Here is a 14761-nt window from a genome sequence, read left to right as displayed (position 1 = left end):
GGAAAAAAGAAACGGAATGACCTCAATCAGGGATTATGTCATTTGTTAATCACTAAATACCAATATTATTCTCTATCTGACCGTGTCTGATTACTGTAGTTACCCATATGATCAGAGTGATGATAGGATGTAAAATTCTGGGTTGTGAAAGATCTCCCAGTATACCCCTACTGTTGTTAAGGTTGCACTGGGAGGTGTACAAGATCTGAGTCCAGAGACCCCCAACAATCAGCAAAACAAAGTTTCACAGTACTTGATAGAGCACCACAGTCCCTTCATTGCAGAAACAAAAATAGGTCCTCAAGTTTGAATTGTAGAAAACACTACTAGTAATAAATCTACACCATGAGCTAACAAACAAAATACAAATAAAGTGAGCCAAACAAAGGTTTGAGAGTGTAGCATTGTTTTATTTCCCCCATCATGTACTTATGGAAGGTTAAGGTGCCATTATACTTGTGCCTACAGTAGGTTTCTGTGATGCTTACAGGTTCTGAAAGCAAAGAAATACATGGGTTAAGTAAACTAGGCTGTTAAAGGGGTTGAAATGGCATCAGAAACTTCCTTATAAAACAGTGCATCAAAGCAAATAAAGTGAGTAGTTATTCATGCAAAGCATTTTAGGTTCTCTTGTATTCACTTTTTCAAAAATGTAATCTTAAAAATGTGTTTCTTGCTCTTGTCTATTTTATTGGCTGTAGGTTGGTCTACATATTCTTATTTTGACAGTTCACAACCCAACAGCTCACACTTGCATTTATCTCAGTTTTGGATTTCAGTTTCTCTATTCTGTTTTTGAAGCAGAGAAACAGAAGTAGAACTGAAATACACTGAACCGTTTTTTCTCTATTGATTTAAATGGGTTTTCAGAAAAACGGAATGATTTCCATTTGCTTCAGTTTTTTACTGGAACACATAGCGCAGCATATAGTGATATTTGTTCCAGTAAACAAAACAGAAGCAAAACCGTCACCCCCTCGCCAAACGGTCTTATGATGAAACCGAATGGCGCCCAACAGCCCCTCATTGACTATAATGAGGGTCCATTCAATTTCTGGCCTGCAGTCTGGCATTTTGCTGTAGCTGTTTTCTAGCTGAAATCAGCTGCAGAGATTCCGAGCAGAACCTCCAACACTGATGTGAATGAACCCTTAGTTAAAGACGATGCAGACATTAAAGGAATTGTACTGGGTACTGGTGTTCCTAGTCAGGCACTAATTTTCCCTTATGATATATGTATTTTTTTTCTCTTAATCATATACTTATTTATTTTTCCCCTTCTCCCTTAATTCTGTTCCCTTCTATATTTTTTTCTTTATTTCTCTTTACTACCATAAACAGAAGACTTCAGTCTCCCATTTAAATTGTATCAATGGGATTGGTACACATCCTTTTCATTAGTTGGGGGATTGTTGCCTGTGAATTACTAGCTGCTTTCCTCACTGTTGCTCTAATTTGTCATTTAGGAATGTATATGTTACATGTTGTATTCTTTATTCCCGTTCTTTAATATGGTCCTGCGAGACACACTTGATAATGAATATTTAATGGGAGAAATTAAATAAAAGTGGATTAAACCTAAAAGCACATCAGTTGTACATGACCTAGGCAACACAATCGTGGCAGATTGTCAACAAACATGTCATTGCGCATGCATCTGTTTACTTTTGCAAGTCTGGAGCTACCAAGGGAAAGTATACTTCAGATTTCCAGGCAGCTCCAGACTTGCAAAAGCAAACAGATGCATGCGCTGTGCACAATGATACGCTTGTTTATAACCTGCCATGATTGAGTATGATGCGTTCAGTGACAAGCTGCATGGAAAAAGGGCCTGCTAAAATACCAGCTCAATCCGTACAAAACCACAGTTATTACTCGATAAAAGCACATTGTCAGTTACATGTGACCTAAAAATCTGGTGTTAAATTTCCAGGAAGAAAAAAAAATAGTTTTTTTGGGTACCTAGTGTTATTTGTGCATGCATATATGTTAATGTTACTTGATTTGAATTGGGTTTATTGATTTAATGCAAACAAGAATAAAAAACACAGGTTTTATTGCATAATAGAAATTTTTCAAACTATTTTTCTCGCCACAAACCCAAATTTTAAAGCTACTGATAGATATTTTCTAACCGTTAGTGACAAAAGACATCGGGAACCAAGTGTAACAACCTGGGAACAAAACATGTGTTACTGTGTTATTTATGACCATGAGCAGGAACTTACGCTGTTGATCCAGGAGATGTAAGCAGACACTCTGGTGAACACTGTGGGTTTCCTGTAAACATTGCATCCACTGGAAGACACAAAGCTGGTCACACCATGGACTTGGTAGGCTCCATTGACAACACAGTTCAGGGGTCCACCAGAATCGCCCTATAAGATAAATGGTAAGTGCTGGCAAAAGCTACACTAGAATTCAGTTTCTATCAATTTGCATAATATATTAGTAATATAGCTGGAATATTAATGCTGCAATAAATATAATGTTTTTTTTGTGTGTCCATGTAGGTGCAGTAAGCCATAAATTCACTAAAGGTTACCTGGCATCCAGCCTGGGCTCCATTACCACCAGCACACACCATGGAGCTCTTAACAGTGGTTCCCCAGTAGGAGCTGGAAGAGCAGGTGGAGTGGTCTACAACGGGCAGAGGGGCCTGCTGGAGGATGGATGGCAGAGAGCCACCAGCTGTAATGCAAGTCATAATTCTTAGTATTCCATAACTGACACATTACTAAAAATTTTTTAAAGCGTGCCTTCACGGTGTTGTGGCTTGAAAGTCATATGCACCTTACTGATTCTTGCTGTAGGATGTTTATTGGCATAAACAGTGTTCTGGACATGAGGATTCTTCACATATTTTATTGCTTTCATATGCAAAGGGTTATGGATGAATACTGTAAACAGATTTTCTGTGCTATGAAAAGGTTTAGATTCTCCCTTGTGTTAGATTGCAGTTACGAGTTATACAAATCTGCTAGGAACTACTAAACTTTTTGGGGTAAATGATCAGCCAGTTCGGTACTGGTGTCCCCTGTGGTTATATAGATACCTCCCCTGTGAGGATAAAAGAATTCTTAAGTAACCAAAGCATCTCAGATGGCCTAAGGGCAGTTGCACCGACACCGCCTCAACAGGTAACATCAAAGAATTTCCAGATTTCCCTGGAATTTTACATTTTCTGGCTAATGCCTGTTATATGGTTGTGCTCGGGGAATCCATCCTTTTCTTATGGTCCAAACAGAGGGATGATAGAATACTGAGGACCCTTAAAACTCGATATCTACTCAACCAAATAAGCCATGACACAAGTTTTTATTGTTGATAGATTTATAAATTTGTGCGCTGAAACATAACTGTCATAGTTTCTGTAGGAACTTCCTATGGAAAAATATGATGAAAATAAGAATTGTGGCTGAAAAGGTATGTGATTTCTCATATACTCAGCCCACCATTATCACATGGTCAGAAGGAAAGTAACGAGGATGTGGCTGGGACATGTTAAAACTATAGCGTAGACCAAAGATCAGTGTTAGACCCCGAAAGACTATACCTAATGTACAGTACTGTCCAAGACATACTCAGCATGTCTCCTACAGCCAATCTCGATTTGAACCGATCTAATCAATTAGGTCTGGTATTCTACATTTATTCCCTTTTTTTGCAAATGTTTTATGTGTACTGTATGTTCTCTTTTATATTTACCTTTATATACTTTTTATACGCATTGTTAATAAGATTAAAACTTTATTACAAAAAGTAAGTTCAGTCCTTCTTACTCTATAAAAAAAAAAGCTATAGACCTCAATAAGTGTAGTAAATTTGAATGCTGGAATTGACTGATTGCCCATACAACGGTTATTTCCTGACTGGGTTCATAGGCAACAGACTCTTCAAAAACCTTCTGAATTATAACTTACTAACAGTTCTTCCCCATCCTGAAATGATGCAGTTATAGTTGTTGGAAAGAACGGCATTATTTGCAGGCAGTGTGGCTAGTTTCACATAGCTGTTCAAAGTAGCACTGGAAGCCAGATGAAGGATAGCAATATCATAACTGAAAGAAAAACACAATATAAGAATCTGATATAATTGCACGTATGTACAACAATACTAGTCGAATGTTGATCGCCGGGTGGAGTCATGAAGGAATTTTTCCTTTTTGGGCCACATTGTCATAGACTGAATAGGGGTTTCCATTCTTCAACAAAGGTAAAGTAAGATTCCCCTTTTTTTCTAAGTCATTCACTCCAGTGGTTGAAATTGCTGGACACGTCTTTTTACAGCCATCAACAATGTAATTATAATTATACATCAGATCTGTTAAACATTTCAGTTCATAAGTTGAACATACAATGTCGATTCTTTCAGCCTTTTGGCTGCTGCGAGTTCACTTCAGCGGTTCCATCAGATACATACCCACCAGCTACATTATTGGTGTTCCAGCCTGAGTTGATACGAATTGCTGACACGGAGATATACTGTTCGGTACCATCATTCTGGCTTAGGTTGTGGTCTCCCAAGACCACACGAAAGGTGTTGCTTCTAATCAAAAGATACAAATAAGAAAAGGGATAAGTATGTAGGCATACTATGGGTATAAATAAAAGTCATAGATAAAGACTCTCAAAAAGTGGTAGCAACAATTAAAGCAATGCCAATGCATAATTATACAGAAATTGCAATAATTTATATAAACTGATATAATCTGTAAGAAATAGATATTTGCATATAGATTCATGCCTGGTATTTAGCATTAAAAATCACTAATACCGGTTATTTTTACATAAGGGTGTTTTCTGGGCTATTTTAATTGATGATCTCTTCTCTGGTTAGGTCATCAATAGTTGATCAGCTGGGGCCTGCCGCTCAGGACCCCTACTGACCAGTTGTTCTGAGTCCCACTGTCACCAGCAAAACACACAGGGTATGAAGCGGAAGCAGATTGCTTTGTCCCATCTACAGTGGCCAGCGCTAGTAATTGTAGACGCAGTTGCCATTGATTTTAATGGCAGCTATGCCTATAGTTGCTGGCCATTACACAGGGATCAGAGCGGTCTGCTTTCCACTGTGTACCATGTGTGTTTTGTTGGCAAAACAGCATCAAAATAGCTTATCACTAGGGGTCCCAATCAGTGTAAACTAACATAATTGTCCAGAGTATTACCTGTCCACACAGTGAGCCGCGGTCATCACACGGTTAGCACGGATCAGGGATCCTCCACAGGTGTGGTACCAGTATCCACCAGAAAGATACTGGAGAGATATCTACAAGACAAATGCTGTTTATGTTATGCCCCTATGACTCCTATTGTATCAAGAAACAAAATGGCTGAGTAGCTAAAAAGAGATACCTTTATTAGAATACACAAACACTAGGAAGGTTAAAAACACTTAAAAGGCTCCAAACAATAAGATACGTACTTGTAGCCGTCATATGCATCATAAAATAGGTCCCTAAATGCAGCCTCTTTTACATAAATATAACATAAAAGGCTAACTTGGCGTAGCCAGTAATCAATGAAAGTATACAATACACCCATAAGGTACTTGATGGAAAGATATCCATATAAAAAAACTCCCAGGGTTAAATGGTCATTCTCCTATTGGCAGAAAATGAGGATCGTATGACAATGAAATATCAAAAGATACAAGAAGCTAAAATATAGAGGCCCAGCTAAAACAAACACATGTGAAAAGTAAAACATGATATCTCCCCAATGATGAACTACAGTTTATCATATAATTTAACAAGATGATACAAGATAATCATAATATATTTATGCAATATCCAGTCTTGAAGGCAAAAGCGTAGCAAAGGGCAGCAGGAGGGGCATCTGCCCCGGGTGTGATGTCACATGTCTGGGAGGAGTCAGACTCCGGGCTCTGCTGTCGAAAGTTTCTTCAAGTTTTTTGTATAGTGCAGAAAATGAAGATAATCTTGAGCAGGTAAAAGGGATCTAACCCTGTGTAGGGGCACGTAGGAGGTCACTATCACTGTGGGGGTGGCACTAAGGGGGATTATTACTATGTGGAAGGAGGCAGAGTATAATTCTTGAGGAAGGTACTAGGGGCCCTGGATTTGCACTGAAAATTACCCCATGTGAACACCCTAAGAGATCTAGCGGAAAGTTACAGACAGAATGCAACTGGCAGCCATGAAAAGAATTTGTGCAGAGGGCCCTCAAACTCAATTTTGCGTCCGGTATGTGAGCCGCTAGCTACAAGCCTGGACTTAGATGTGAATGGTCACAGTACAGCTGAGACCTGTGCTGAGGTGCGTTTTGGAACTGTTTCGAATTGATGGTTAAATAGCTGCGCAATCTTCACCTGCATAACTGCGCAGCCAGCAATAATTAATTTACTAAGTGGGCCAACATGCTGTTACCCTCAGATGTCCAGATCCGGACGCCAGTGTAGGAGCAAAATAAATTAAAAAAGGGTGGGTTGTACATTAATTGGTCAGGAGGGGGCTACGCCAAACTGTATCTTTGTCCTGGGTGCAAGAAGATCTATGCACACCTCTGCTTGAAGGGGCTAATAGTGGTCTGATACAGGATTGTGTACATATTTTATTTCATGTAAAAAGCCACAGAGTTCTTCATAGGAGTTGAAATTCTGTCTTTTGATACAGACCTCCAAATGTCTGTCTACCTACATCTGCCACTAGTGGGAGCTCATTGCATATGGATTTATATTGCTCTCATCAAACTCAATAATAAATACAAGTTATCAGCTCCCCTAGTGGTGGTTTAAAGAATTTTAGTATTTAACCTAATTGCTGGGACTATGAAACTCCCTTTAACTGCACCTCATCACGGCATCAACACATCACATGACCCAGACATTCAACGTGACAGAAGTAACACATTCGCGTTACATGTATCACATTCAATGTCTGATCCCTGGGACATGTTCACCCCGACCTGCCAGCAGTATCATATTGAGCTGTTCCTCCTTTGTCAGCGCTATCACTTACGTGGACCTGCAAAGCATACCTGCACGGAGACTTATTATACAGTCACCCTGTATACTGCCCATACTAATTCGAACATCACCAACCTGCCATGGCCAGGCATTTTTGGCTGCATTTGATCCTCCTACTACACGTGTGTTGTCTTCAATGTCTTCAATGTAGCGAATATTATCATCGCAATGTCCTTGGATAAGGTAGAATTAAAAAAGAAAAAGTAATTAAAAGAAATTGTTACATTTTTCTTGATTTACGTACAATATATTAAACTTAGTGCTTGGGGCTTCACTGCGATTCTGTGCAAAGCTGGGGGTGAGAGACGGACGCAAGTTCATTGAAACAGTTTGAAAGGGATCCACCGCTAAATCCGGGCGAGGTTAGTAGCGGTTCTAGCAGTCGAATCCCCACTGGTTAGAAAGCGATGGCATATAGTTTTTTTACATGGCGTCTTTGTTCACCATTTTCCGTCTCAGATTTCCATCTTCTATGCAGAAAACTGCATATGGATGAAATCCTGGGTGGAAGCATGGGGTTTGTCGGGTGAGACCACTTTGGTCTGCATTGCAAATGGTTTCTGTCCCTGTCAGCCTTTTAAAGTAAAATTTCTATCTGCGCTAGAGATTCGGTTTTTCTACTCCATTATGGCCGCCTGCAGACGAGCGGGTCGGATCCGGTGGTGAGAATCCTCGCCGCGGGACCCGACCCGAGAGCCTGCAGAGACGAGCGCATACTCACCCGCGCCTGGCAGCCACGGCTCTTTCATGTGCTGGCTGCCGCGCAGCCAGCGCATGCGCAGACCGGAGCCGGCGGCCGGGTGAGTGCGAGACCCGCACAAAAATAGGACATGCTGCGGTTTGTTTGCCGCATTTCGCGCGGCCAAACCGCGGCCGTCTGCATAGGAGTGCGTATTGTAATGCACTCCTATGCAGACTTTCAGTGGCGGAAATCCCGCGGGAAATCCCGCCGCGGGATTTCCGCCCGTCTGCAGCGGCCTATAAAAGCAGAAAAAAAGGAATCCCTTGGGTGAGTAGATCCATCTCATAACGGAACCAAACTGTGCCAAACCGACCCCACTGACTATAATGGGGCCCATTCGTTTCCTGCACCTGCCCAACATTTTTACCAGACTTAAAGGTCCTACATGCATGACTTATTTGTCCTGCATTTCATGCCAGATCTGTAGTGGAGATTCTAAACTGAGCCTCCAATGCCGACGTAAATAGAGCCTGAGGCTAATATCACACAGGCGAATGCGATTTCCCCGCAGATGCGAGGCGTTTTTGTATCAAAAACGTCTCGTATCACTTCGGGGAAGTAGCGATCTTTCGATGTGGCTGACAGCTGCGGCGGAGGATCGCGGAATGTTTGACTTAGTTTTTGCTGGGAAACTTTCTATTGCACTCACGTGCACCTAGCACACAGTGCAATGGTTTTTCAGCCCCATTGAAAACAATGGGAGATTAAAGTGCATGCTCAAAGATAGAACATGCCGTAATTGCAATGCTGGGAAAAAAAACAAACTTGCTCATATGTTTAACTCTCCCATTGGAGTTCATCATCCAGCGCAATTTTCTCAGTCGTGTGAAAACAGCCCTAGCTAGATAGAAAAGCATCGTCCACAGAAATTTTCTGTGCAGTAAACAGAAACCAAAGAAGGGAAGCAGGGTGGAGACAAGGGTGCAGTGTGAAATTGGCCTTAAGGCCCATATACATGCAATGATCATTGCTCACATTTCGTTTAAAAATGAACCATATTTGAGCGATAATTGTTACATGTAAACGCAGGCTGCAGGCACTGATTTTAAGGTGAACTTCAAACCATTATTCAGCTACTGGAGATAAAGCAGTTTGCTTTATATGTCAGTAGACCGTAGGCTGTGTTCTCCATGGGGAGCCGGCAAGTTAAAATTGTATTCTACTGCCACCCATGATGAGAACAATGCAGCTGTGTGCACAGCTGGGCGTGTGCTTATTTACATACTGGGCTCTGCAAACAGCTTCAGGAGACCCATTTACATGCAAATGGAGATGATAAAGTGTTAATGGCCATCAGTGACCATTAACACTTTATGCAAAAAGATTGCTAAAGCTGTCAATCATTTGAAAGATTATTTTATAAGCTATGCGCTATCACTGTACAAAGCTAAAAATTAGCAAAATACTTTTATGTTTTTACCACTGGTCGCATGACAAAACAGTACAAAATACTTTATATGTCACATTAACATCTAAATATATTCAAAAGGGTTGTTTGGTACTTTGGGTTTTTTTCTATCGATGACGCATTCTCAGGATAGGTCATCAATAGATAATGGATGGGGGTTAACTGTTCTGGAACTTTACCGATCAGCAGACTGCCGGCACTGCTGTCAGTACGGCCAGCACAGGAAGAAGATTGTGCCATTTGTATTGGTTTGGTAGTGCAGGCACAGCTTCAATTGGACTGAGGGAAGGTAATATAAAAGAGATCCCCAAAGTCCTGGACAGCCTGTTTTAATAATTTCACTATTACCTCTGAGTACAGCAGACAGATACTGTAGAAGAGAGGTGCATATTACAGTCATAGATAACTTGTAGTAAAATTAAAGGAGTATATTTTTGCATCTTACCACCAAGGACAAATGCAGTCAGCAGAAGGAATGTTAACATCTTGGATCAACTTTTTTTTGATGCGCAGGGCAAAACTGTGCACTCCCCTTTATATCGCTTGCAGCCCCAAGCTTCATGCAGTGGGAATACTGACAGATGTTATATTAACAATATTTACCATATCTTTATCTACTTCAGTATTTTCGTCAAGGATACGTGGAATAATTGAGTAAGCAGTAGTTATATAACACAAGTAAAAAGAGAACGTTTTCCACTGGTTCATAGTAATCTATTGCTGTGTTCCTTTCTAGTTTCAGGGGTCAAGCTATTGGGGTTGCAGAGGTTACAGTCACACCTGAGCCCTAGAATGTGAAGAGGATAAAAGTCCCTCTTATCCATATGAGCAAACCAGTACTATAAAGTAAAAATGATGGTAGATGGGTCCTGTTACAGATTTTGCATGGGGGTCCAGATGCTTACAGTTACCTGTTTGGTTGTGATTACTGATTATATCATGAACATTGTCTCAACCCCTTGTGATAGTTTATCCACCAGGGGAGGTTTCACCGCATCCGCATAGTAAGGCCTCGGTCAGACGGGCGTTTTCCGTGTGATTTGCGCATCGCATAACAGATGCGCATCCGCAAATCGAGTGACCGGCGCAAAAAAGAACACTGAAAAATCTGCACCTAGCCGCGTTTATTGTCGCAGCAAAATGCCCGTCTGACCTGAGTAAAATCACTGTGCGCATCAAAATGCACACGAATCTTAGAATGGCCAGAACTTTTTTGTCGTACGCATCAAAATGCGCATGAATCTTAGAATTGCTGGAACTTTTTCGCCGTGCAAGTAATCATGCTGCAGCCCACTACAAGGTGTTTTAAATAGCTGCTAATGAGGCCTGTTCTTCATTCTGCTTCTGGTTCTTCCTGGGTGTGCGTGACATTACTGGAGTTGGAGAGATGTCGTCGCGAGATGATATTTTCTTTACCTGGTTGATGATGCGTCTATCTAGGCTTTCTGCTGGGCTGCCAGAGGATGTGTTTGGCTACCTTGCTAGTGACCAACCTAGGGCTAGCGATAGTCCTGGGCTAGTCAGGAGGAGGAGGAGGACTACGAGGTACTGGGTGCATCCGATGGTGGAGCTGCGGGAACGTATTGGGATGTTTCACTCCCTGTACGCGGACCTGAGGCAGTACCCGGACAGGTTCACTGCCTTTTGTCGTTTGTCGGTCAGCATGTTCGATGAACTTCTGGAGGTGGTGTGTGCCGGGATTACGCACAGAGATACCAACATGCGTGACAGTATCTCTGCTGAGGATATACTTCTGGTCAATCTGCGGTAAGTTCTCATCAGTCTCAAGGTCACATCATCTGTCGTTATCTTTCATCCCTTCCCCGTGTAGCCTTTGTACCTTTGTCTATACATGTTAGGGCTTATTCTGACGACCGTATATCGCCTCGTGTTTTAACGCAGAGCCGATATACGTTGTCCTTGTCTGCAGGTGGAGGATGATGGAAGAGGGATAGTGGACATCCCTGGAGCACTGAGCTCCTGCCCTTTCAACGCCCCTCACCACTATTAGCAATGAAAAGGGCAAGACGGGGGCAGAGCTAAGCAGCGGTACTTTGAGAGCAAATAATGGGGAGGGGTGGGAAAGGGGCAGGAGCTCAGTTCCTCATCCTGGCTCTTTCAACCTCCTCCCCCTGCAGACAAGGACAACGTATATCGGCCGCACGCCTTCCTGATCCATTTTTAATTATTGCTGTCCTTTGTTTTTCCACATCTTGCTGCGGTGTGTTTGACAGCACTTTAATTAGTCTCACCTGTGTTTCACGGTGAGCTCCTCATAAAGTGATGGTGGATCTATCACCATTCTTCAAATCTTAGTAGTGCTTTGACGGCTTAGAAATAATTGCACGATCTTAATAAAGCAGTAATACAGGCGTGTATTTTTTCCTTTATTTGGGCCTTTTTTTGGCCAACCCTTGTTCTGTTGGGGGGGGGGGGGGGCAAGGCTCCTTGTGTTGTGTAAATACTTTATGTAGCGCTTATGTCGTTTGGCCAGAGCATGAGCTTACCTTTTGCAGATGGTTACTATAGCGAACATCTTTTTGGAACAAGCAAAGAGGTAGACGAAAAGCCAGCGCGCCAGTGTACCATGTTTGGCATTGGTCTGAGTATTAGGCCTCCTTCACACGGGCGGCACTGCATGGCTGCGAGAAAATAGCAGCGATATTGCATCGCTGCACTGTATGATATCGCTGCAATTTTCTCGCAGCAATACAGCGATTTTGTAGTGCTACAAAGTCGCAAGTGACGCTACAAAATCACGCGACTTTGTAGCATCTGCTACTGTCAAAGTTGCACCGCATTGCATGCAAACCGCGTTTTCGCGCGATGTGATGCAACAGAGAGGAACATGGGCTACAAAACCTAGCGTGTCACGGGCATATCGCCGGACCTGCGAGGTTTGTGTGTCGTGTTGTAAAACATCTCATTTTTGTAAGAACCCATAGGAAACCATGGGCTTCTAATATATGCCTTTTGTAGCATCGTAGCAATGCTCCAAAATCATGCCACTTTGTCGCCCGTGAGAAGGAGGCCTTATGTTTGTAGTCTGTTTGGTAAAATGAAAGTTCATGTCATGTTGCAAAGTTCTAACCTTTTTTTATTTCCTCTTCTCCCACAGATTTCTGGCTACTGGGAATTCCTATGCTTCGCAGCATCGTCAGGGAGACCTGTGATGTCCTTTGGCAGTGTCTTGTACCTTTGGTGATGGCTCCCCCCTCTCGTCAAGATTGGCTGGACGTCGCCGAGGGATTTATGAGCGCTGCGCAGTTTCCAAACTGCATTGGGAGGTTGGACGGGAAGCACATTCATGTCCTGAAGCCACCTAACTCGGGGTCTCAATGTTTCAACTATCGGCAGTTCTTTTTGGTGGTCCTCCTTGCTGTTGCTGACAGTAACTATCGATTCCTGCTGGTTGATATTGGGACCTTTGGAAGTGCTGCTGCTTGCATTTTCAGCACGTCCAGAATGGGTAGGCGGATGAGGGAACAGCAGCTTTCTATTCCTGCGCCTCAGGCCCTTCCTGGCTCGTCAGGTACAGCAGCCCCATTTGTCTTTGTGGCGGATGAGGCATTTGGCCTGTCTAATAATGTCATGCGGCCCTTTGCTCGCAGGAGCATTGACACCAGGAGGCAGGTCTTTAATTACCGCCTCACACGTGCCCGACGTTATGTGGAGTGTGCATTTGGTATTCTCGCTAACCGTTGGCGAGTCTTACTAAGTACCATTCAGCTGGCTCCTGAGAACGTGTCAGCAGTAATTAGGGCCTGTGTGGTTCTACATAATTTCTGCCGGCGACATGATACAGTTTTGAATGTTACGCAGCCTTTACCCACAGCTTTTGGGGGCGAAGTTTTGGAGGAGGCTGTGCAGCATGGTAGGCCAGAACAATCGGCTGTCCTAGTCAGGGACCTCTTCAGGGAGTATTTCCTATCTCCACAGGGAGCACTTGCGTGGCAGTTGGAACATGCTTGAGGACGCCGATGGGCTGGTTTCTCAAGATTGTATTTTTTTTATTAAGCTGGCTGTGCCCCCTTTTTTGTAGTTAGGTGATTATTGGCACATTCTCTTAGTTAGGGACTCGCAAGTAACGAGGATCCTTGACGTGGATTGCGAGCTTGGACTAACTTGCCCACCTTCAGCTCCATAGAGGAAACGGCCTTTCAAAATGAGGCACTCTTTTAAAACAGTTAGCTGAAGTAGGGCAATGTAGTAAACGAATACCTCGTTTGGGGCCCTTAGCCAAGGGAACCCCTTAACCATTTTTTTTTGGTTTCCTTTGTTGAGGGGCTGGGGGGGGGGGTCTTGAGCCTGCAAATGTGTTCCTGTAGAGATTAGAGACTACAAACACATAAGGTCTCAGTCACATGGATGCATCGGCACTCGCACCCCGGCACCGATGCGCCCGTGTGACTGAGAAGACTTACCTGAAGATGGCCGTCTCTCTCCAGCGCTGATGAAAGAACACATGACTGGCAATGAAGCCGGTCACAGGTTCTTCCTCCCGGCACTGTAGAGTCCGTCTTCAGGTACGGCCACCGTCTACTGGCTGCAGTAACACAGGCGCCGATGCACCCGTGTGACTGAGCCCGTAACTGTGGGATTTCTCTAACTATTGTCGCATGTCCCACTGTGTTAATGTGTTAGAAATGAGTATTGAGCGTTGAAATGCTGTCCGTGACATGCAATAAAAACCACTCAATGCAGGCTCTAACCATGGATCTCAACTGGAGCCTTTGTACCGTCCAAGAGAAGTGATAAAAGCTCCCGCAAGAGTTCCAAGTTCGAGCCATGAGTTGCCTAGGAGCATACTGTGTGTGTTTACTAGTCTTAAGTCTTTATTACCTTGTGCATGTGACAACAAAGATTTATTAATAAAGGAATATAAACACGTTTGTATTTTTTGTGAAATATTTTTTATTAAAAATGGTCAGTAAGCCAACATGGCTCAAAGCTTTTTAAAAAAGTGCACAAACGGTAGGGAGCCAACATGGCTAAAATGTTTATAAAAAATTGGCAGTGAGCCAACATGGCTCAAAATAGTCTTTTCTGGGACGTCGCGAAACACGGCTGTTCACATGATGGACCAGCTGGCACGATGGGCAACCACGGACCCTTCTGCACCCCCACAAAGATTTTCAGGTTTTTGACAGGTCCAAGGGCAATGGTGGAGATTGGGACTGTGGGGAGCTGGCTTGACGGGGAAGGGACCTCGTTTCCATTGTCGGGAAGTGATGCACTTCCCACTGATGGAGGTTGGCCAGCCTTTCCCGAACTCCGTCTAAGCCACACTGCAGAAAATCAATCTGCAGGTGGCAGAGACGGATTTCATGGAAGTACCATGCCACCCTCTCATCAGGGGGTACATCTCTCCACACTGTGACAAAAGAGAAAGACAAGTGATCAGGCATGTGTAAATGTGTGCCTTGGTCTCCTGGTGTGTGTTAAAATTTATGTAGCCTACTCTGGAGAATGTGTCTACTACCAAAAATGTCAGAAAAATGTTATCAGGATGTTACTGTGTGTAGGCCCAAGTGTGTCGTCTTTACCTCTCACAGGGCGGCCAGGGTCCAGGCTGGGTCTCTCCACCTCCACCAGAGGCTGTGGCGACATCAGGGGAGGCA

General features: G+C 43.2%; 1 protein-coding gene across 1 annotated transcript; it reads right to left on the bottom strand.

The window, feature by feature from the left end:
* Positions 1-389: 389 nt before the first annotated feature.
* Positions 390-9644, bottom strand: LOC136613134 (chymotrypsin-like elastase family member 1). The gene is made up of 8 exons (XM_066593993.1): positions 9586-9644; positions 7066-7163; positions 5171-5271; positions 4423-4548; positions 3924-4060; positions 2546-2691; positions 2229-2378; positions 390-493 (listed from the first exon to the last, which is right to left on the bottom strand). The coding sequence occupies exons 1-8, from the start codon at positions 9623-9625 to the stop codon at positions 485-487; spliced, it is 807 nt and encodes a 268-aa protein (XP_066450090.1). The 5' UTR covers positions 9626-9644; the 3' UTR covers positions 390-484.
* Between the last annotated feature and the right edge of the window lie 5117 nt (positions 9645-14761).

Source organism: Eleutherodactylus coqui, chromosome 1, assembly GCF_035609145.1.
Source record: "Eleutherodactylus coqui strain aEleCoq1 chromosome 1, aEleCoq1.hap1, whole genome shotgun sequence".
NCBI lineage: Eukaryota > Metazoa > Chordata > Amphibia > Anura > Eleutherodactylidae > Eleutherodactylus > Eleutherodactylus coqui.
This window is presented reverse-complemented; position numbering and strand designations above follow the sequence as displayed.

What these genes read in the sequence shown, in the direction of transcription:
- LOC136613134 (XM_066593993.1), bottom strand. Translation starts at nt 9,625, where the DNA reads ATGTTAACATTCCTTCTGCTGACTGCATTTGTCCTTGGTG. An exon ending in GACTGCATTTGTCCTTGGTG is followed by an intron (nt 7,164 to 9,585) that starts GTAAGATGCAAA and finishes ACCTTATCCAAG; the next exon opens with GACATTGCGATGATAATATT. An exon ending in GAGCCCAGGCTGGATGCCAG is followed by an intron (nt 2,379 to 2,545) that starts GTAACCTTTAGT and finishes TTTATCTTATAG; the next exon opens with GGCGATTCTGGTGGACCCCT.